At 56.1% G+C, this 23,333-nt stretch overlaps 1 protein-coding gene across 3 annotated transcripts in view; it reads left to right on the top strand.

The window, feature by feature from the left end:
- LRRC20 (leucine rich repeat containing 20) overlaps positions 1–16,598 on the top strand; it is a 71,485-nt gene extending 54,887 nt beyond the window's left edge. Inside the window, exons 5-6 of one of the 3 annotated variants that reach the window (XM_070057788.1) lie at positions 13,598–13,674; positions 16,284–16,598. In XM_070057788.1, the coding sequence (XP_069913889.1) occupies positions 13,598–13,674; positions 16,284–16,301 (95 nt within the window). In that variant the 3' untranslated portion in view covers positions 16,302–16,598. Of the gene's footprint in view, positions 1–13,597; positions 15,809–16,283 lie in introns of those variants that run through there. The other 2 variants (XM_070057789.1, XM_008270009.4) reach the window with 2 other exon arrangements.
- The last annotated feature ends 6,735 nt before the right edge of the window (positions 16,599–23,333 follow it).

The following is a 23,333-nucleotide window of genomic DNA, read 5'->3' as shown; positions in this document are numbered from 1 at the left end:
GACTTAGCAAGGACCTCCTGGGCTGGCACATCTGGGAGCACAAACGGAAGTCCCTGGCACTTTTCTCTTGCCCTTCATCTAGTACTGAAAACCCATCTGGAGGGAAATGGTGTCACCCCCTCCCTGGGTGTAGAGTTTGGCTTTCTCCCCGAGTTTTGCCCTAAGCCCGGGTACTGAGAGTCTCGGGACCCAGGGAGAGGTGTCTTGACTCCAGGAAGGCAGCCGCCCACATGTACAGCAGACTCACGGCCTCTGCGCTGGTTCTGCAGAGCTCCGAGGGTGCCCATGGGTATTGAGCAGTGGGTTCAGGCATCAATCATGCAGTCCAGCACTTGGGGAAACAGTCATTAGATAAATGGTGCAGGGGACACTTGTGGACTGTGCAGCTACGCCAAGGGAGAAGCCGGGAGTAGACACAAGGCTTTCTACGGCACTCGGTGCTCATTACACACAGCTCCTGCTGGCAGCCTCTGTCCCACGTGTGTCCACCTGCAGGGAAGCGTGTCTCTTGCACATACTTGGACTCTGTGCCAGCCACATGGTTTGCCAAAGCCTTGGGGAGCCAGACCCTCCAGTTGTCCCTGTGAGCACGCTGCTGCAATGCACAGGCCAACGGCAGGGAGGGGGGCTCTTTGATACTTGTTTACAGCACAACAGGATGCGCCCACGCTCCTCTCTGCTCTGTTCACCTGCCAGTCTCCAAACCCTCCTGTGCCCAGAGCCTGTGTCCAGAGTGCTGGAGCACAGCCCGCTGCTGTAGGCTTCAGCTCAGCCTTGCAAGGAGCCTAACAGGCTTGGCAGGCACCGTGCCACGCGTGGGTTTAGGCGTTTGGAAAATGGCCACTTATTCTCCGCTTGTTTGTTAACAGCCTGACTTTGTCCAGCCACTGAGCTGACAGCACAAAGAGGAAAAAAGCTCGCTCCGTGGTGTTCTAGGGCTGCTGGCATCGCTGGTGTCCCTCGCTGACAGGCAGCAACCCCTTCACAACCAACTGTCCTCTCAGCCCTCCTCAACGATGTGTTTGTTTAGTCTGTGTGACAGCCTTAGGGGGCAAGGACCGTTACTCTCCCCAGGCGAGGAAACTGAGGCATGGGGAGGTCACGCCATGTGGACAGAGCTGGGGCTCCAGCCCAGGCAGTCTGGCTCCTGGGCCCCAGCTCTTCAGCATGGTGCTCTGCATAGCTGCAGGAAGAGAAAGCACACAGAAGGGTGTGATGTGCACAACTTTGGCTGGAAGGCAGCTCCCGGGGGTGCAGAGATGGAGCCAGGCAAAGAGCAGGTCTCCCCAGGCCTCAGAGGCATCAACCTCGCTCCTGCCAGCTCCTGCCGGCTCCTGACAGCCCTGCCATGTGCGGTGAGGCAGCCGAAGCTGGGCCCCAGCATGGAAGTCCTCTGTGAGTCTCTTCTCGGCATTCTCACATTAATCCTCACCGAGGAGATCCGCTCCCCGCCCACCCGCCATGCTCTAGGTAGCTGCAAATTCAAGTCACCTGGTGAGCATTGACAAATTCCTGGGTCCAGACAAACCTCATGCCAATTAAATCAGAATTTCTTGGCAGGATTCAGGCTTCATGATTTTTTAAAACTCTCCAGCCAATTCCAGTCTGCAAGCAAGAAGAACCACTGATCCAGACCAGAACCTTTGATCCACAGGCAGGTCCAGGGTGGCAGTGTGGTCTCTGTTGCTGGGAGGCGCGCATAACCGCAGCTTCAGGGAGTGCACTGTAACTGTGCGTGTCGGCAGTCCCGTCCCAGTCTGAAGAATCTGTAGCCTCTGTGTGTGCGTGGTTGCACCAGGACAAGCAGCTCTGATAGTTAGCTGGAGGGCGGCAGCATTGAGTTCTATGGACTTGACCTTAACCTCTGCTGGCCTGTAAGCCTGGTGCTTGGCCACACCCAGTCCCACAAAACCCCCTTGCTGGTTTCCCTGCAGCACAGCCTGCCCACCTGGCATTTTTCAGCACAAATTTTATCCATAAACCTAAGGCCACTGAGCATCAAGAGACAGCAAAACAGCCCGCCGGTCTCAGAGTACAGACGGATGCCAAGGCGGCCTCACTGAAGTGGAGAGGAGCTGACCTGGGCTCCGGCACTGCTCACACAGCAGCTGCATCCCACCTGGATGGGCTGCACATGGGGCTCAGCTGCAGGCATGCTGGAGCTGCTTGCTCGAGTTCTGTGACCTCAAGGCGGTAGCTTGGAAGTCTGCCAAGGTGGGAGTCTTCCATCGTGAGAATCAAAAATTGCCAAATGCTGCAAATCAGTGTTTTGTGTCCTTGCCGGCCCTACTTCACGGCAGCCAGCACACGATGGACAAGACCCTTCCTGCTTTTGTGCACTTCTGTCCTCGACTGCTTCTCGGCGTCTTTGTGTTCTGGTTTCTCCCCAGACTTACACCCCTACCCCTACCATGCCTTGTCTTCAACTCCTTTTATTTCTCTGGGGCCAGATCTCTGGGCTATGCCCTACCTAACTTACCTAAACTGATGCTTATCTTGGGCACTTCTCATATTTTTCCAGTTGTAAAGGAGGTCTTGTTTCTCTGACAATGATACTAACCCTGGGCGAGAAGGTTTGCAGGGTTCAGATCAGCAACCTTCATTTCCGAGCACAGAGAAGGAGCCTGTGCACCCACCCCCACCCCCACCCCAAGCAATTGCCTGGCCGCCCTGCTGGCCCCGTTATCGTTCAGGCCCAGGCATACGGCACATTCACACTGCAGGCTAAGCGGCTCGAATCCAATCCTCCCAGGAATGTTACACACACACACACACACACACACACACACACACCCCAGCAGCTATGAGGGAGGCGAGGTGATGGCAGATGCTTGGTAGGGGACAGCAAAGAGCTCCCTGTTCTGAGGCCCTCCCCAGACCATCCAGCTAAGAGCACTTAGAGGGCACAGGGCTTCTGGGGCCAGCAGCAGGGGAGGGAGATGAAGGCCAGACGTGGGCTGAGCAGACTGAGTTACCCAGTGGCTGGGGAGGTGGCGCCTGTTTCAGAGAGAACTGTTAGGGTCAGGCTTTGGGCACCTTATTGTCACTGCCTCCCAGGGTCTGCTGGAAGCTGGAGTCCGGAGCAGAGCCAGGCATTGAACCCAGGCCCTCTGATATGGGACATGGGCAACCTAATTGCCAGACTGTGGGGAGCAGCCCGGACTGGACTGAGTTACTGGAATTAAGACTTATTCTATGCATCTGCTTTCCCACAATATGGCGCTGGGAGAGAAGTAAACAGCTTCCGCACAGCTGCCTCCAGTTCAACCAATAAACTGTAGGACTTGCTACTGATTGGAGGAGAGCAGCGTACTCGGCGTGTGGGCAGCCGAGTTGGGATTGGCAGAGGAGGACTATAAAGGAGGAGAGAGACGGCATGCACGAGGAACATCTAAGGGGAACATCTAAGGGGAACACCTGTGCAGCCCCCGAGAAAGCCGGCCGGCGGTGTGCCGCTCCCCTGCGGAAGTGGGGAAAGCGGCCAGGGGGAACCGCCCTTCCACGGAGGTGGAAGGGACAGTAGCCAACCCGGGAAGAACCAGCAGCAAACCCGGGGAGGGCCGAGCAGACGAAAGAACAGCGCAGGGTCCTGTGTCGTTCCTCCACGAAGAGGGGGAGCGACATAATGGTGCCGTGACTCGGATAGGAAACCCAGGACGGATAGGAAACCTAGGACGGATAGGAAACCTAGGAGGGAAGAAACGGGAAGAACTGGGAAAATACCGGAGAGAGAGACTAGCAGACAGCCTAGGGAAAAGCCGGACGAAAAAGGTGCCGGAAGGAGCTGTTGAAAGCCTAGGCATAGACTCAGATACGGACTACGGGGGGAAGCTGGGAGAAATCTCTAAGGTCGAAAGCGAAAGTGAAAGCTAGAACAAACAGACTCGGACGCGGACTGTGGGGAGAGGCCAGGAGAAATGAGGGAGGAATATTGTTGGAAGAAAACTTAGGGAAACATACCGGGTAGAGAAAAGTGTTAGGGAAATTGAAGCCGCGGGGGGCAGGCCGAGGCGGAAACGAAAGCCACTTTGGGATTCTCAAGTTAGCCCGGGAATAGGGGGCGAAAAGTTGAAACCAGAAGCTGAAACGTAAGCCAGATTGGGATCCGTCTGATTAGCCCGGGGAGCAAAGGACGGGAAGCCAGATCGTGGGGCGGAAACGTGAGCTGGGTTGAATTCGCCAGGCTAGCCCGGGGAACTTAGATTGAATGCTAGTGGTGGAGACGTAAGTGACGCTGTGTGACTCGCGGAGGCTGCCGTGCGCAGAAAGAGCGTGCGGGGCACAAGTACATAGGGAACGCTGGGCTAAGTGCGAGACCGCGGAGTGTGTGCGCAAAGCCGAGCCGCGCAGATGAGAGAGGCGCGGGCTGAAGCGGCTCAGAGCCGGCGAGGCGCCGAGAAGTAGCCTCGGGGCGGAGCCTGCCGGCAGGGCGAGGCACCGGGAAGCTGCAGGGATAAGAGAAACAGAAGTTTAGAAGTAAAATGAGAGAAATGGGAATGTTGGCAGACAGAAGTAAAATGGGAGAAATAGGAATGCCCGGAGATAGAGAAATAGAGAAAGAGAAAGGCCTCCCCACAACACAGCAATGTGAGAGCTTGGATTCAGTCTGCCCGATTAGTGAGGCGATGAGCATCTGCGGCGGCTAGCAGCTTATGCGCCGCAGGTCACCGAAGACAGGCACGAATTAACATCAGTAAGGCCTCCCCACAATACAGCAATTAGGAGGCTTGGATTCGGTCTGCCTGATTAAGGCGGTAAGCACCAGCAAGCGGCTCGACCAGAGTGTGAGCCGCAGGTCACCGAACACAGGCACGCATCAGCGCCTAAAAACCTCCTCACAACATGGCGAAGAGAGGACCCGGATTCGGTTTGCCTGATTGATAGGACTTGTAAGAACCTGTGGCAACTCTAGCAAGTAGAGCAGAGTGTGTGCCGCGGGACACCGAAGACAGGCGCGTATCAACGCCAAAAAATAAAAAGAAAGGGGGATCTGTGGGGAGCAGCCCGGACTGGACTGAGTTACTGGAATTAAGACTTATTCTATGCATCTGCTTTCCCACAATATGGCGCTGGGAGAGAAGTAAACAGCTTCCGCACAGCTGCCTCCAGTTCAACCAATAAACTGTAGGACTTGCTACTGATTGGAGGAGAGCAGCGTACTCGGCGTGTGGGCAGCCGAGTTGGGATTGGCAGAGGAGGACTATAAAGGAGGAGAGAGACAGCATGCACGAGGAACATCTAAGGGGAACATCTAAGGGGAACACCTGTGCAGCCCCCGAGAAAGCCGGCCGGCGGTGTGCCGCTCCCCTGCGGAAGTGGGGAAAGCGGCCAGGGGGAACCGCCCTTCCACGGAGGTGGAAGGGACAGTAGCCAACCCGGGAAGAACCAGCAGCAAACCCGGGGAGGGCCGAGCAGACGAAAGAACAGCGCAGGGTCCTGTGTCGTTCCTCCACGAAGAGGGGGAGCGACACCAGACCAAATGTTGGGCCCCATTAATGAATTTTTTTTTTTTTATTTTAAGATTTATTCATGGGGCCAGTGCTGTGGCACAGGAGGTTGACGCCCTGGCCTGAAGTGCCGGCATCCCATATGGGCGCCTGTTAGAGACCCAGCTGCTCCACTTCCGATCCAGCTCTCTGCTAATGGCCTGGGAATGCAGTAGAGAATGACCCAGGTCCTTGGGCCCCTGCACCAATGTGGGGGACCCGGAAGAAGCTCCTGGTTTCGGATTGGTGCAGCTCCAGCTGTTGTAGCCAGCTGGGGTGTGAACCATCAGATGGAAGACCTCTCTTTCTTTCTCTCTCTCTTTCTCTTTCTGTCTCTCTGCCTCTCCTCTCTCTGTGTAACTCTGACTTTCAAATAAATAAATAAAAAGAGATTTATTCATTTATTTATTTGAGTTATGCAGAGAGAGAGGCAGAGGCCTTCCATCCGCTGGTTTACTCCCCAATTGGTTGCAATGGCCGGAGCTGTGCCAATCCGAAGCCAGGAGCCTGGAGCTTCCTCCAGGTCTCCCATGTGGGTGCAGGGGCCCAAGGACTTGGGCCATCTTCTTCTGCTTTCCCAGGCCTCAGCAGAGAGCTAGATTGGAAGCGGAACAGCCAGTACTCGAACCGGTGTCCATATGGGATGTCCGGACTGCAGACGGCAGCTTTACCTACTATGCCCCTGTTAATGGATTCTAGAAATATTCTGTGTACCTCGGTAGGCCCATCTTGCTTGAGAGAACCTCATGGTCCCCACACTGTTCCCTGCGACCCTACCCCAGACACCATGGGGCAGAAGGGCTTGGTTTTCTGATGGGCTTCAGAGGGCTTCAGGGCCTGGCTCTAGGTGGCCGGGGGTGCCCATGGCCCTTCCCAGGCCCTTCCCAGGCTCCCAGATGGCCTCTGGTCAGCAGTGGACTCAGGGCTCCCCTTGTCATTGCCTTCCCTGATGGCTGGAACTCAGCTTGCTGGCTGGGCACAGGCAGGCAGATGCCTCCTTGCCCCTGAGGACAGGGCCACCTATATTTCTGTGCGTGCCCAGCCCTTCCACACTAGACTACTGTGTCCAGGGCCTGTGAGGGTGGGGCAGGCTCGGTCGCCGCCACCCTGACTGCCACCCAGCGATGTGTCTAGCCTGGGAGCCTTCTTGCAGCAGGCACTAGCCCCTGGCCCCACTGGGTTACCATAGCTTGCTTGCTAGTCTCTGTGGCATTTTGAGTAGGGGTGTGAAGCTCAGCTCCCCTCGGCATCCTGACTCTTGCTTTTGTCTCCAGGCACCAAGCCAGAGTCTGGAGCCAGCCCTGGCTCCTGGCCAGCCTGGATTTTCAGGGTTTTCTCCAGCAGGGAGCAGATGCAGAGGCAGGGACTATGGGCTTGTGCAGGGAGCTCACTAGCCCTTGCCACTGCCTGGGCCTGGACCCCTCTTCCTCTTGCAGCCCCCAGAAGCTCAAGGAATGGAGATTAGCACTCCAGAACCACTGTTTTTATCAGCTCACCTCTCTGCTGGCCCCACTGGCTTAAAGCAAGTTTACCAGTCAATAGTGCTAATGACCAGTGAGGTGAAGTCAAGCTGACTTCTGGAAAGTAATTTTTTACAAATACTACCCACTCTGACTCAGCTGCTATTGATCAATGTAAGCTTCCCGCAGACGTGGGCAGGAAGCAGGCAGGATTCGGTCTTTAATCCTGGCTGGGTCCTTCTTCCCTGCCATGGGCTGCCCCGTCTTTGGCTCAAGTCCCCACTCAGGACACTTGGCTTTGCAGCAAAGGCCTAGGACTGCGTCCCAGGTGTGCTTCCGTGGCTGTGCAGAGTGAAAGGGATGTTAGTTACCCTGGCTTCAAAAAAGGCAGCTGGAACCTCGCATCCTCTCTTCTGCAGGCACGGGCTGAAAGAGATGTGAGATGCTGGGAGCAACAGAAACAGGAGGCGAGGGGCTGCAGACTCGGAGGCAGCTGTGCAGGCGTCACTAGTTTGACATGCACTTGAAAGACGCGGCATGCCATGCAGAAAGTATGTTGCGGCCATTTTGAAGCATATGTGGAAGATTGTGTGTGTGCACACACACACACAAGCTCATTAACTGGCAGGCTTTGTGGCACAGCAGGTTAAGCCGCTGCTTGGGATGCCCACACCCCATGTTGGAGAGCCTGGTTTGAGTCCTGGCTCCTCTGCTTCTGATCCAGCTTCCTGCTAATGTGCACCCTAGGAGGCAGCCATGCTGGCTCAAGTGATTGGGTTTCTGCCACCTGCATGAGAGACCTGGATTGGGTTCCTGGTTCTAGCTTTGGCCCCTCTGGTAGTTATGGACATTTGGGGAGTAAACTAGCCAATGGGATCTCCCTCCCCTCCCCCTCTCTGCTTCTCAAATAAAAATAAGTTTACAAAAATAGTTTTAAGGGCCAGCATTGTGGTACAATGGGTTAAGCTGCTACCTGTGATATTGGCATTCCATATGAGTGCTGGTTCATGTCCTGGCTGCTCCACTTCCAATCCAGCTCCCTGCTAACATGCCTGGGAAGGCATCAGAAGATGGCCCAACCATTTGGGCCCCTACCAGACCCCAATGAAGTTCCAGGCTCCTGGCTTTGGCCTGGCCCAGTCCCAGTCATTTTAGCCATTTGGGGAGTGAACCAGCAGATGGACAATTTCTCTCTCTGTCTTTATAACTGTGCCTTTCAAATTAATTAATCTTTAAAAAGTTTTTAAGTTGGACAGGCCATGTACCAACACATTAGCAGTGATTACTTCTAGATGCTGAGACGTGGTTCGGTTTTGCTCAGCATTCTTTTCTCTTTTTTTTTTTTTTTTCTTTAAAAGATTTATTTTATTTATTTGACAGGCAGAGTTACAGAGAGAGGTAGAGACAGAGAGAGAGGTCTTCCATCTGTTGGTTCACTCCCTAGATGCAATGGCCGGAGCTGCACTGATCCGAAGCCTGGAGCCAGGAGCTTCCTCTAGGTCCCCCACATGGGTGCAGGGGCCCAAGGACTTGGGCCATCTTCTACTGCTATCCCAGGCCATAGCAGAGAGCTGGATCGGAAGAGGAGCCCATATGGGATGCCGGTGCTTCAGGCCAGGGCGTTAACCTTCTGAGCCACAGCGCCAGCCCCCAGCATTCTTTTCATACTAAGATAATTGCTAGTGCCAAGGGGCCAGGGTCCTGTCACCACCCTGGTCCTCAGAGGCCTGGCCCTGGCCAGCAAATACACATGTAGTGACTCAAGCTGGGAAGTGGGTTCCAAATGGCTGTGGTCACAGAGTGGGCTCCAGCCTGCAGGAACTTTCGGTCTAGTTGAAAGCTGACCACTCGTCCATACTTCCATCTAGCAGCCATGGAGCCTCTGTGCTGAACACCTCGCTTACAGCAGTGGGTGAACCTAGTCCAGGCTGCAGAGCGTGGTGTGGGATACAGAAAGTGGTGTCAGGGTTTTGGAAGGTATCCAAGGGGAGTGCATGTAGAGGTGGCCTTTGAGCTGGAATCCCAGGAGCAGTGGGACATGGTGGGTGGGGGCGAAGGCGTGGACCAGGGCACTTCCTCTCCGGGTGTGCCAGAGTCCAAAGGCCTGGCTTTGGAAACCAGTGCTGCTGACCTGCTGTGTGGCCCCGAGGAAGCTAATTTAGCCTCTCTCATCTGCAAATGCAGATCATTTCACATCCTCCTGTCCGCCCTCCACCTTCTCCCCCTCCAGGCAGGATGCCTTGAACATAAATGATCTTTCAGCTTTGTCTAGAAATTCCCAGCTGGCTTCTTGGGTGATTGCTTGCTAGCTTGCCTGCTCTGGTTTGTTCATTCTTCCAGCTTTGACATGATCTGAAGGCTCCATTGCTCCTGCTGCTAAGCTGTCCAAGTGACTTTGGCAGTGAAATCAGGGGAACAGGCATGGCTAGTCCCCATCACTGTCACTGTCCTTTACCAGGTGGCTCAGAGGATGCTGGGCACACAAGTGCAGGTGGAGACCCGAGCAGCGCAGCTCCCACTGTGCCTGGAGTCTCAGGGATTTGCTCCGTGGCTGCCTGCAGCAGGTCTTCGTGCTGTACCCAGCAAACCAGTGGCAGTGGTCTCCCTGGCTAGGGGGTGGTGTAGTCAGAGTCCAGAGTGAGAAGGGTCCTAAGCAAACCCCGCTCCAGTTCAGCTCCTTGGAGAAACTGAGGCAGTACCAGGCGTGGTGGCAGATGGGGGAGCTGGTGTGACTGAGCAGCTCTGGGGAAGTGTCTCAACAATTGAGGTTAGGACACTCTCAGCCCAGGGTGCAACCTGTACTGAGGTGTTTGGCAAAACCTGCCTGTTGTGATTGCCTTCTGGGGGCCGAGGGCCAGCGCCAGCAGATGGGTGTGGCCATGGCTTTGCCTCTCTGTGCTGCAGGATGGAGCATGGGCTTGGGGATCAGGAACTGTCCTGTCTCTACCACGTCCTGGCTTGGCAACCTTGGGCCCCGAGGACATGAGGTTCAGTGTCCTGATGTGCACAGTGGGTCCTTGCGAGAAACCATCTAGCACAGGCCTCAGGGCTGGAGCCCCCTGCACTTTGGTTTCCTCCTGTGGCCCATGGAGGTGGATACCCCAGGAAAGACTTTCCCTTTGAAAAGCCAGCTGCGGTGGCATCTAGACACCCATCAGGGCAGAGGAATGGCTTCTGCCCATGCTGCTGTGCAACTGCTGATCTGGCAAGGTCAGGATTCCAAGGAATCTGTGCTTTTCTTCCCAGCCATTCTTGGTAGGGGAAAGGCAACCCCTGCTTCAGTTCCCACACCCAGTATGCAGCGTGCATCTGAATGAGCGCTGGGGCATGCTGCAGGAGGCACGCAAGTGCTGGGCTGAGGCGCTAGCCTGCCTTCTGGAAACAGCCTTGCCTCTGCTTCTTACCTCCCCGGGGCCCCAAGTTTGCCTTGGACATGGGACTCTCCCATCCCCTCCTGCCGACTCATGCCCACCTTCTCACCTGTCCAGTGCTTCCCGAGTGCCCAATAGGTAGGTAGGTAGTGACCAGCTCCACTGGCTGCCTAGTAACCAGTATTCCTGCTGTGTCGCATGGGGCAAGGCTGGGGACTGGACCCCACACTCGGAGCCCTGCTTGTATGCAGCTGAGAGGCTGGGTGTGTGAGGGATCTGGCTGCCTGTCGGCCTTGCTCCTCTCTGCAGCTCAGCACCAGTGCCGCCACCTAGTGCCGGGGGACCCGGGGGAACAGTGCCTCCTGCTGTGCCTCAGGTCCCTCAACTTGCAGAGCCTTCCCGGCTCCTGCCCTCCTGTCTGTCTGCCATGACCTAGACAGCCTCTGGCCAGCAGCCTGTGAACGTGAACCTCTTTCTGGAGAGGCCAAACCTGGGGCTTCTGATCTTCTGTGAGTAGGGGTGAGGGGCTCTGGGAGTTGCAGCTGCTGTGGTTCCACGTGATCTGACCACCAGGCCGTCTCGGCCGTGAGCTCAGGCTGATATGAAGCTGCCTCAGCTCCGGGGGCTTGTCCTCGCAGACCCAGGGCGGGACTCAACTGCTGCAGGCTCCAGACTAGCAATGGGGAGCCAGGACTGAGATTTGTTGATGTGTGTTCTGGGGTATTGAGCTGCATTCTGTGTGCAGGCATCTTGTTGATCCTTGTGCCCTCCTTGCAGTGTTGGCAGCGGGCCGCCTCCTACATGTGAGAGGTTCAGAGACCCCGTCTAGGGCCACACAGTCTGCTGCTAGAAAAGCCAGGCTTTGCCTTCTGATTCCAAAGCTCCCACAACTAACCATCACCTCGTTGCCCACCATCACCCCATTGCCCACCCCATTGTTCCAGAAGATTATTACATGGAAGTGAAGAATCTGGGCGCATTTGCCTAAAGAAGGTGATGGTATTGGCTGGGCTGTGGGCCTTAGAAGTGCTGTTTATTTTGCCCTGTGACTCAGAGCAGAATAAGGAAGCATGGAAGGTTCTGGAAGCAATGAGACCATCTCCAGGAAGCCCTTTCTATCAGGGCAGGTCAGCAAGGAAGTGCTTGTTATGGGGACCTTACAGGGCCTGGAGAGCCTGTGATGCCTGCCCTGTGCCTGCCCCCACCCCCACCGGCTTCCTTTGCAGGTGATGTTGGCGGGGTGTGTGTGTGTGTGTGTGTGTGTGTGTGTCTGCTCCTGGCTGCGTGGCCCAGGGGGCTATGAGTCTCATGATCAGGGCAAGACAGACACCCCTGTTAGGTCCCAGGAAGCCCCGCAGGAAGACCATTTTCTGTCTCCCTTAACTAGGGATCTTTTGGAGGGTTCTAGCTTGGGAGGGGGGTGGATATTCCAGACTGGAAGGCTGTGTAGGAGGTGGCCTGAAGGGTTCGGGTTGGGAGTCAGCCAGCCTGGCTTCCTAGCCTGGCTGCAGCACTTGCTGGCTGTGTGTCCTTGGACAAGTTACTTAGTTTCTCTGCACTCCATCAGTCCTCACCTAGAAGATGGAGATAATAATAGCACTCAGATAAGGAAGCTTTTAGTCAGCAGGCAATCAACCCACATTATCTAGAAAACCACTGTCATCAACAAAATTGACCCAGACTCCTGCACATTTCCACTTTGCCAGGAATCTTGTGGGCTGACAGGCCTGGCGAGAAGAGGCCCCAGGGAGCTCCCCTGGGTGTGAAGCCACCTGTGGGCTCAGGTTTAAAGCCCTTCAGGTGCCTCCTCTCCTCCCCTGCCCACCTCTGGGTATTGTGGGGCGTGCTGGGAACCAGGAGGCAGCAAACCTGGGCCCTGGCCCTGCTTCTGAAGAGCTGTGTGCCCTTGAGATGGGGCTTGGCCGAGCCTCAGCTTCCTCACCTGTGCTGCTCGGCCCCCATGGCTAGGGGAGGATTAACCAGGAAGCACTGTACAAACCCGAGTGTGCACATACCCATGAGGCATTGTCCTGAGCTGATGACTGCCCTTCCCCTTCTCCCGGGGGGAGCTGGGGAGTTCCTACATCCCAGTTACCAAGCCCAGAGGAGAGGGGCCCTCCCCAGGGCTCCAGGCATGCGAAGGGAAGAGCCTGGGAAACCTTAGTGAAGGCTGGGGGTCTGTCTGCCTGGGGTGGGGCCTGGCAGGGCCAGGCAGCCCGTGTGGAAAGCCCTTGATGGGGTGGTATGGAGGGACAGCAATTCTGGAGCACAGTGAGAGGTTGTGTGTACACACCCACGCGGGCAATGGAGTGGCCATGCACAGGGCCTTGTGCGGGGACTGTGCCCTCCACACTGAGAGGAGCCAACGCTTCTTGGAAAAACGACTGATTCCAGGGCCAGGGCAGGAAGGCTCCGGATGCGACCTGCCAGTAGGTGAGGAAGCACACCCCAGAATGCACTGCTGGGAAGTGTATCCAGAACCCTGGGGGCAGGCGGAAGACAGGAGCAGATTGTTTATGGCCACGGCTGGGGCAGCTTGAGGACCAAGAGAAACACAGCCATGAGCTGTGAATCTTTAGAAAGTGGGGAGTCTGCACTGGTAGTCAACAGGTGCCTGGGAGTGGGGAGAAGACTCCAGTTCACAGTAGGGGCTGAGGGCCTGCTGGGGCATGAGGAAGATCAGTTTAGGGGGGCACCATCGGTGGATGCCAGGCCTAGGGCCTGTGGGTGCAGAGAGTGGGCGAGGAGCTGGGTATTTGTGTGCTTTTTGGATGTCCCCGTGGACTCAGTTGGAAGCAGCGGTAATAATTATGCAGTGGAGAAATGAAGTAGCACACTGGCTGCGTGATCAGAATTAACACGGAAGGTAGATGTTTGTGTGCCCGTGATGCTCACTGTGCACGATCCCAGTCCACCGTGGGAAATCCCCAGGCCGGTGCAGCGCCAGGCACTTGGCCTTTCCCTGGCAGGACTCCGGGGACAGGGGCATGGTGGAGGTCGCGAGGTGGCCCTGCTCACACCTGCCCGTCACGGACCGGGGCTGTACTGCCTGTTCCTTTCAGGAGCTTGCTCTGGTTGCATCGTTGCTTACTTTACGTTTGTCAGAGTGGGGCGTCTTTGCTGAGTTTGGGGTGGTGCCCCTGTATCTTTACACAAGCTGAGTGGATGACAGCTGGAATCTGGATTTCCGTATGCTGCACGTCTCCTCGCCCCTGCGTCCTGCTTCCCGCCTGTGCCTGCGCAGCCCCGCCCGTCTAACCTGTCCTTCTCTCCCCCGCAGATGTGCCGGTGGAGAAGCTGGCGGCCATGCCGGCCTTGCGCTGCGTCAACCTGCGCTTCAACCCGCTCAGCGCGGAGGTGCGCGTCATCGCCCCGCCTCTCATCAAGTTCGACCTGCTCATGTCCCCGGAGGGCGCCCGGGCTCCCCCGCCCTAGGCCACTCTCCTTGTGCCCGCCCGGCAAGGGACAGCGGCCTCTGGCCTGCCCCACTGTGGGGAGGGCTTCCCGCAGGCCCAAAGGAGGCCGATTCTGCGTGCTGGGAGGGTGCCGCGGGCCCAGGGTAGCTTAGGGCAGTAGTGGGCCCTGGAGTGCCGCAGGCGGGGTCAGCGAGAGGGCTGCAGCTGGTTGGGCCCTCATGGCTGCTGTGCAAACTTGGGCACCCCGCCGTCCCCCTGAGCCTTGCTGCTGGGGAAATGGGTGTTGGGGTGGAGCTGTTGCCTGCTTGGAGGTCTCTTGGGCAGGCCGTGGTGCCGTCACCTCCATGCTGTCTGCATCTCGGAGCTCACAGATGAGTGTTGCTGAGCGCTTCCTGGGCCCTGTGGGCTTGAGGCCTCCTTCCTAGCGCTGAGAGCCAGGTGCCCCCTGGGAGAGTAGAAGACAGTCCCCATCTATGTATTCCTTCCTGAGAACAGTGCCCATCCTCAGCCCAGGGTTCCCTGGACCTGCAGGAGCCTGAACACGAGAACAGTTATGGAGGGGCCTGCTGCGTCCGGCCGGGACACTGGGGAGCACGGCAGGGCAGCTCTGTCCTTCCTCCTGATTAAGAAAGCCGTGGGGTCGGAAGCTGTGCGGGTTCCACTCCTCCCTGGAGTGTGACTGGTGTGTGCCAGCATGGGTACCCAGTACTCACAGCTGAGCCGCAGGAGAGGCGGCCCAGAGAGAAGACGGCGGTTTGCTGTGTCTGTGAATCACTGCACCTGTGACCATGGTCCCTCTGGCAGCAGCCTGGCTGTCTGGTCACAGCCATGTGCAGGCAGAAGACTCTATGGGCCACTCCCAGAGCCCTGGTGACCTACCTAGTCCTTTCAAGGCCTTGGATGTGGCCAGGCAGTGGAGTGGCCAGCCAGCCAGCCTACCAGGGACCAGGAGCTTCCTGGGATGTGGGGCTGAAACTGGGAGGCTATCAGGGACGGCTGGTCCCGCCAGGAGGGGACCTGGCACTCCTGCTTTCTGGAAGCACCTGTGCCCGGCAGACCCCTTGATTTCTTGATTTCTTAGGTATCTACCTCCCACCTTCTCATTAGTGGGGCCAGCTGGCACCTCTGTGTGAGCTTCTCAGGCCCTGGGACTTGGGACAAAGCCAGGCCACCCAAACCCTGCGTCCTGTGGGACCTCTTTACTGCTCCTGAGTTAAGCTGTTCTGTGCTCAGACCTCCTCTCAGACCGCCCCCAGGCTCCTTTCCTCCTGGGGCTCCTGTCTCTTGGCTCTGCAGCAGAGAGCCTGTTCCCTCTTCTCGTATCCCGGGGCCTGGGTGGCCAGACTCTGGGGAAAGGGTTTTCAGGGTGCGGCGGTCAAGAAAAGATCTCCAGGGCTGCCCAGTCTGGCCAGGGCTGTTGGGGGACATCCTGTGTCCTCCTTGCTGGGAGGAGCGGCACTTTCCTAGTGTGCACCAAGGCAGTGCATGGCCAGAGCCTTGCAGCTCCAAGTGTAGCCTGTCACCAGCTGCAGCATCTGTGTCACCTGGGGGCTTGTTGGGAATGCAGGGTCTTGGGCCCCACCCCAGCCCTCCTGACTCTGAGTCTGCATTTTACCAAGGTCCCCAGATGACTCCTACAAGCACTTTATAGTTTGGGAAGCGATGTCCTCCGAGTGGCAGGAGAAGGCTCTCAGTTCTATCCCTGACTCCTCCAGGGATCTGACTGAGTCTGTGTCAGCCCCTCCCTAACCCAGCCCTGGGAGACGCTTGGCCTTAGATCTGATGGCATTCCCAGGGAAGGGAGTGAGCCCCGTCACCGGGAGGGGAGGGGGGAGCTTTCCCTGCCCTCTGCACCTGTCTTTCCCACTGTCTCCTGCATGCCAAGCTGCCTGCTCCCCAGGTGCTCACCTCAGGCCCCTTGCCTCCCAGGGCTGCCTCTGAGAATTGCTTTCTTCTCTGCTTGGAGAGTTCACCCTTGCCTCGTGGGGGAGCTTGGGCCGAGGAGCCCCTGAATCAGAGCTCACGGAGTGAGTGAGTCCTTTAGCTTCCCTCTGCAATAAAGACCGTTGGTTTCACCTGCCTGCTTGGTGTTGGATTAATTCTCACTGCACAGACCTCCTGTGGCCTGGGTACCACACCAGCCCCCTGTGCAGAGGGGCACCTCTCTTGGCGAAAGCATGAGGAAAGGTGATTTGGGCAGAGCAGTTCTCAGTGTCACAGGTGGTGGGTGTGCCAGTGGCCCTGCTCTGATCACGTCCATCATATTCATATAGTAAGATGTCACACGGTGCCATCAGTATGTACAAGGACACTCTAAAAAGTCCATGGGAAAGAGGATTAAAAGAGAAAGTTTCTTTTGGTGAAATCTATGCCTGGTTGTATTCATAATACCCGTTTCCATGAACTTTTAGATGACCTCTCTTAGGCGTGGGTTTCACAATTTTTTTTGCACCAAAAGAAAGTTCTAGGGGCTGAACTAAGCCTCTACCTGAAGCGCTGGTATCCCATACGGGCGCTGGTTCATGTCCAGCTGCTCCACTTCCGATCCAGCTCTCTGCTGTGGCCTGAGAAAGCAGTGAAAGATGGCCCAAGTCCTTGGGCCCCTGCACCCACGTGGGAGACCTGGAACAAGCTTCTGGCTCCTCGTTCCTGGCTTTGGATCATCAGCTCAGCTCCTACTGTTGCAGCCATCTGGGGAGTGAACCAGCGGATGGAAGACCACACTCTCTGCCTCTGCCTCTCTCTCTGTAGCTTTACCTCTCAAAGAAATAAATAAACAAATCTTTAAAAAATTCTCTTTTAATTCCACTTTCCATGAATTTTTGAAGTACTCTGTATTATGTGTTAATTAAAATTTTAAAAATATATTTTGTTTAAAATTATTTTTGTTAAAGTGTATTTGGAAGAGAGAGAGAGATACTCCATCTGTCGATAATTTCCCAAATTCCCACAATGGCAGAGCTAGACTAGGCTGAAGCCAGGAACCCGGAACTCCATCCAGGTCTCCCATATGGGTGACAGGGACCTCAGCAGGGGAGCCATCACCTGCTGCTTGCTAGGATCACACTAGCAGGAAGCTGGATTGGAAGCTGAGTAACAAGGACTCACCAGGCCCTCCGATATGGGATACAGGTGTCCCAAGCAGCAGCTTAACCCCAGCACCACCACCCCTGCCCCTAAAAGTATGTTAAGTGACATTGGGGTGCCACTTGTATTCACTGTGAATGCAGGAGCAACCAAGCAGGTTGATGCATGCCCAGAATAGCCAAACATCAGCCCAGGGGAGTGTGCACCTGGGAGAGGATGAAGAGGCCCAGTGTCTGCACATTTCTCCCTTCCCTGTGCCAGAAATCACAACCCTAGTAATTCGGTCCTCTGGGTCCACGGTTCCCAAAGAGAAGTCTTTGGGCCAGCAGCACAGGGACCACAGGGGCGCTAGGCAGGTGCAGATGTCTAGACCCAACCCCCACTACAGAATCAGAAAACACTGTCTTCACAAGCCCTCAGGTGGTTCTGATGCACACTACAGTTAGAGAATCACTGTTTGGGGTTCAAGGTTAAAGTCTGGTGCTCCTTTATTTTAAAAATTTCAATTTTCATTTACCTGAGAGGTGAGGGACAGTGTCCATCCACTGCTTCACTCTCCAAATGCTCCCAGGAGCCAGGGCAGAACCAAGCCAAAGCCAGGAGTCAGGAGCTCGGTCTGGGTCTCCCATGTGGGTGGCCGGCACTTGAACCATCCCCTGCTGCCTCTCAGGGTATGCATTAGCAGGAAGCTAGAACAGGAAGGGTAACCAGGACTCAAACCCAGGCAAGTGTTCCCAGCGGGTCTGAACTGCTACACTAAAACACCTATCTCCAGGTCTTGCTTTTTTATACCTGAGAGGCCAACTTGAGTTTGCCTTGAGCTTTAGGCCAGACACAGTATTATTTGTATTTGAAGGCACAGAGAGAGTTCAGTGTCTTAAACAGGTTACAGTTACCACCTCCCTGAACCCCTGGGACAATCCTAGCTGGCTTTGTGCTCTGGATACACCCCTTCTCCCCCACCAGAAGGCCAGTGAGGGGGCTGAAGCAGGGATCCCTAGCAGGCCTGTCTGGAGCTTCTGTGCTCTCTTAGGACAGCCAGGCTAGCACTGTGACTGCCTTGGGGCTTAGCCTGGCCTCTGGCTGCTGCTCTCCCCAACTCCCACCTACACAGGGCCCTGTGCACGCCCCGGGTCGCCCCCTGGCTCGGCACAGCTGATCCTACTCTTCCCGCAGGAGGGCGTGTTCTGCACGGATGGTTTTCCAAGTTGTCAGAGTTGGGATTGAGGTGCTAGGGTCCAATTTGGGGCGGGGCTTTCAGTGCAGGGGATGAAGCCTTATTTAGCGTGGGGTAAGGCTCACGACACAGTCACAGGTCAGTAGACTCAGCTGGGGGCTTTGAGGCTCAGGGTCCAAAGAGCCTTGGGTGTAAAACTCTGAGGCTCTTGGGAGTTGAGTGGCTTGATGTTCTTTAAGTGATTCTTTCCAAAGGCCGAATGACCAAGAAAGCTCTGTGTGACTGTTCCTTCCTGGGCACGAGTTCCCTGGGCTGGTCCGGTTATGTTGCAGGAGGGCGGGATGATGAGGTTCAGTGTAGGGCATGAGACGGTTGCCACTGGGATTCGCCCCAAGACACCATGCTGGACCCCAGAGCTCTGCTTTGAAGCCGCTCTTCATGTGAAATATACCTGTCCCTTCTGAGTAAGCCGGTCAGTCCTGGGGCCTGGAGCTGTTCCAGGCAGGCAAGGGTTGGCAGCCACCCCAGAAGGCCCTGGCAGAGCCCTGGGAGAGATGAGGCCAGGAAGGGTGGGCCTGGGAGAAGAGCGGGACTCAGGGCTGCTGGGTAGGAAAGCCGGCGAGGCTCGCCTGTGGCAACTGAGCGTTCTCAGGGCCAGTGGGTTGCACTCACCCCGAGAAAATGGCCACTGCCACTCTGCCTTGGGGTGTGTGTGTATGTGTGTGTGTTTAAAGATTTATTTATTCGAAAGAGAGAGGAGAGGGAGAGCTCTTTCATCCATTGGTTTGAAGACCAGGGCAAGTCCCCGGCAGAAACCAGGAGCCTGGAGGTCTGTCTGGGTCTCCCACATGGCTGCAGGGACCCAAGCACTTTCTGGGCGATGCAGAGCTTCGAGCTGCACATGCCTGTAGCACAGGGGAGGTGAATGGGAGACCCAGTCCTGTGGGAATGGAAGAGTGACAGCTTGCCATTCATCCCGTCTTCATCGTTACGGAGTCTTTGCAGGCTCTGTTTCGGGCCTCCGAGGACAAATCATGACTAATGAATGAAGAAGCCTTAGCCGGGAGCCAGCTGGGGCCTGTGCTACCCTGTGCTCATGCATCCAAATCTGCAGCAGCCGGGCCATGGAAAACAACGAGGACGAGCCAAAGGTAGTGCTGCAGCCCTGCACCATATACGGGAGAATCTGTCACCGGGGGGCCTGGCACGATGTAGATTCCCAGGCCTATCTGAGCCCCAGTAAACCAGGCTCTAGCCAGGACCCAGGCCTCTGCACCTCAGGATCCTGTAACCTTCCACGCAGCAGCCCTGGCGCATGTCCTGCAATGGCTCTCTCTCAGTGCTCTTCAGGGCCTGGTGTCAGCTGCCCCTGTTAGCTCTCAGGCTCACTGGCTTCCAGCTGTTCCCTGAACCCCAGTGGCCAACTCCCTTACTCCCTGCAGGTCTTTGCTCAAATCAAGGCCGCCCTGAGCACCCTGGCAACGTCTGCTCCATTCCTTCCCCAGCGCCTCGGCCTCCCTTAACCTGCTCGCCTTGTCCTTGTCCCCAACGTGCTCATCATCTAACATGTGCTTCTGCTTACTTGTCATGTCTACTGCTTGTGGTCTGTCCACTCTAGCCAGAATAAAACATCTCCGGAGGAGGGATTTTTTGCCTGTCTCGGTCTCTGCCATACCCGGTATGGGAGCCTCTGCCCACACACAGTGGGTGCACAATGTTTACTGACTGGCACACTGAGGTTTGAGGACCTCTGCTTTGGAGAGAAGTGCTCTCCGATAGGACTACCTACTAGGTCAAGTTCACGTCCCATGTTAAATACGGTGCTTCCCACCAGGAGGGTTTGCTCTGCAGGACTGAAAGCAGTGGGCAGTCTTTCTCACGTTGGCCCACCCAGACCCTCATGAGCCTCAGCGTTGTGGCTGTGGCTGTTCTGAGGCGAGAGGCCAGGCCCCCATGCCTCCCATTAGCCTGCCGCTGTGCCAGGAGTCCAACCACAGTGAGGTCACGGCTTTTGGTTAAGCATCGCCTCCTCCCCTGTGAGCTCATTCCAATTCTCCACATTCCTGGAGACAAAGCTGAGAGTCAGATCAGGCCCTTGTTACTCCAAGTGTGGTCCTCGCTGGCCAGTGTCGACATGAGATGCAGAGTGTAGGTCATTTCCTGGGCCTGCAGACAAGAGAGCCTTGAGCGTGGGTGTCCTTCCAGACACGCAGCAGTCAGTGCGGAGGTTATCTTTTCTATGGGACACCAGTCCACAAGTTAGCATTTAAATCCCCTTAATTAACAGTAACGAGGAACAGTACTGCCATATTCTCATCATCCAGCCTGTAAGGTGCTGCTTTAGTGCTTGGTGTGCGCTTCTCTCCTTGTCTCTTTTCCACGTTGGAGATAAGAATTCCTAAGAGCCCATTCCTGAGGGTGTGGGGTTGAGCCTAACATTCCTGGGACCGGGTTTATCAGCTGCTCTGTGTTCCAGTCCCAGAAAGGGATGGAACCACCCAACGCTTGAGGGAAAAGAGAAAATAAAACAGAGGTGGGGAAAATGTAGAGGAAGCGGGAAGCAGCTTACGGGTGCCTGTGACAAGGCTGAGCACCTGCTCTGATTGTCTCATTTAACTTCAGGCAGCTTCTATTTTTATATCAAGCCTACAGAGGAAAATTCGGATTGGAGAAAGTGGAGCCCCAGGTGAGATGGGAGACAACAGGGATTCAAACCCAGGCCTGCTGACTGGCGTCCTTCTCTCAGAGCCAGGGTGCGGGGCCGAGAAGTGGCTCATGCAAGGCCCCGCAGGAGCACAGGGCCCACAGCCTTCCCAGAGAGCCCCACCCATCCCCAGGAGGCCTCACCAACTTCCCTGACATAGGCTGGTCCTGACACAGAGGCCTGGATCCTTCTTGGTCTAGGGCCACCCCTGGGCCCTCCAAGCTACCACTTTGGGTGCAGAACCCAGCCAGAGAGTGGGACTCAGGATGTCTTCTATCTCAGTGGGGTCTTCCTCTGTCACTCCTTGGGAGGACTCCCGACACCTGGGTTCTCCAGAGGATGGAGTGGGGTGGGGTGGGGGAGGACCATCAGAGTGAGAAAATGCTGGTCCAGGGGCCGGCATGGTGGCACAGCGGGTTACCCACTGCCTGTAACTTGGAATCCCAGCTGCTCCACTTCCGATGCAGTTCCCTGCTAATGCACCTGGGGAAATAGCAGCAGAGGATGCCCCAAGTGTTTGGGCCCCTGCACCCATGTGGGAGACCTGGCTCCTGGCTTTAGTCTCAGCCCAGCTCATCCCACGTTGTTGTCATGTGGGGAGTGAATCAGCAGATGGAAGAACCTTTCTCTCACTCTCGCTCTGTCTCTTCCTCTCTCTCTCTATCACTCTGCCTTTCAGATAAACAGTTATTTAAAAAAAAAAAAATCTGGTCCAACCGTTTCCCACCTTAGAGATGGAAATGTCAGTGCCCATGGAAGTGTTCCAGAATGTTCCAGAGGGCATGATTTCACTAAGGATATGCAGCAAGCTGGCGGCAGAGCCCAGCCTAAAGCCCAGGTTTCCTGGCTCTGGGCTGGGTCCTGGTGCTAGGGAACTCAGTGCTCAGAGCTCCGGCCTCTGCTCCTAGACTCACACCCCTGGGTGTAGGGGTGAGTCAGCCCTTGAAACGCTGCTTGTCGTTTACAACTGCAGATCAAGGTAGCTGAGCTGCCTCCCTGAGGAGAGCTCACTAAGTTGCACTTGACAACATTTAGAAGGAGGCACTCCTCTGAAGCTGGTTAAGACGAGGGAGGGGTCCCTCTGGCTCCCCAGAAGGGGTCCACTCCTGTTTGGGCCTCAGCCTCTCTGCAGCTCCCCTTCTCTCCAACAGATGCTGAGGGCCTGGGTGCCAGGAGCCAAACACCCACCACGTGGAGACCTCCTTCCTCTCCCTGTGGACTCCCAGCCTTTCCAAAATGGTGGCTACATCCCTGACTTTCCTTGCCCAACAGGCCCTTGTGCACTCTGAACCGGGGGGAGAGACCAAGTCTTCCATGGGAGGTGGCCGGCTTCCCCGCCCGGGGAGGATCCTGCAAGCAGCTCCTGGGCTTCATTCCAGCCTCTGGGGAGCAGGTGCACAAGACCAGCAGAGCCCTCCTACAGTCCCCCCCTCCAGCCTTGACCTGGAAGAATGGCAGGGTGGACACCCTGCAATAAAATGGAAGGGGGCTCGGCTCTTGATGAGGGGAAATGGGCTGAATGCTTGTGTCCTCCCCACATTTCTGTCCCCTAGCGTGACTGTTCGTAGAGAAGGCTTGCAGGAGGGCTGGTGCCGCGGCTCAATAGGCTAATCCTCAGCCTGCAGCGCTGGCACACCGGGTTCTAGTCCCGGTTGCTCCTCTTCCAGTCCAGCTCTCTGCTGTGGCCCTGGAGTGCAGTGGAGGACAGCCCAGGTCCTTGGGCCCTGCACCCGCATGGGAGACCAGGAGAAGCACCTGGCTCCTGGCTTCGGATCAGCTGTGGGCAATGCGCCGGCCCACAGCGGCCTTTGGAGGGTGAACCAACAGTAAAGGAAGACCTTTCTCTCTGTCTCTCTCACTGTCCACTCTACCTGTCAAAAAAAAAAAAAAAAAGAGAGAGAGAGAGAGAGAAGGCTTGCAGGAGGTAGTTAGGTTAAACAGGGGTAGACAAGGGTAGAGAACTGCCTTTCAAATAAATTAATTTTTTAAAGTTTTTTTTTATTTGAAAGAATTACATAGAGAAAGGAGAGGCAGAGAGAGAGAGAGAGAGAGAGAGAGATCTTCCAGCCACCAGCTTACTCCCCGACTGGCCGCAATGGCTGGAAGCTGCACCAATCTGAAGCCAGGAGCCAGGAGCTTCCTCCAGGTCTCCCATGTGGGTGCAGGGGCCCAAACATTGGGCCATTCTCCACTGCCTTCACAGGCCACAGCAGAGAGCTGCATCAGAAGTGGAGCAGCCAGGACTCGAACCGGCGCCCACATGGGATGCCAGCACCGCAGGTGGTGGCCCCACCCGCTACGCCACAGCACTGGCCCCTCAAATAAGTAAATATTAAAAAAAAAAGAGGAAAGGATCAGAGAAAGGGGGTGGAGAGTGAGAGGGAAAGACTGTGCAGTGCAAAGTCCAGTGCCCCCAGAAATGACAACTCGTGTTTGTTGAGCACCTACTAGAGGCCAGGTGCTGGGTGGGTGCCTTCCATGCACGGACTGGTTGGTTAATTCTAACCAGAATGTACTGGGTTCTGTTGTCCCCGCTTTGTAGATGCAAAGAAACTGAGGCACAAAGACAGTGTAACGCTCCCAAAGCCACGCAGACAGTAAGCGGAAGTGGGGGGCGAATGCAGGATTTCCA

This window comes from Oryctolagus cuniculus, chromosome 15, assembly GCF_964237555.1.
Source record: "Oryctolagus cuniculus chromosome 15, mOryCun1.1, whole genome shotgun sequence".
NCBI lineage: Eukaryota > Metazoa > Chordata > Mammalia > Lagomorpha > Leporidae > Oryctolagus > Oryctolagus cuniculus.
This window is presented reverse-complemented; position numbering and strand designations above follow the sequence as displayed.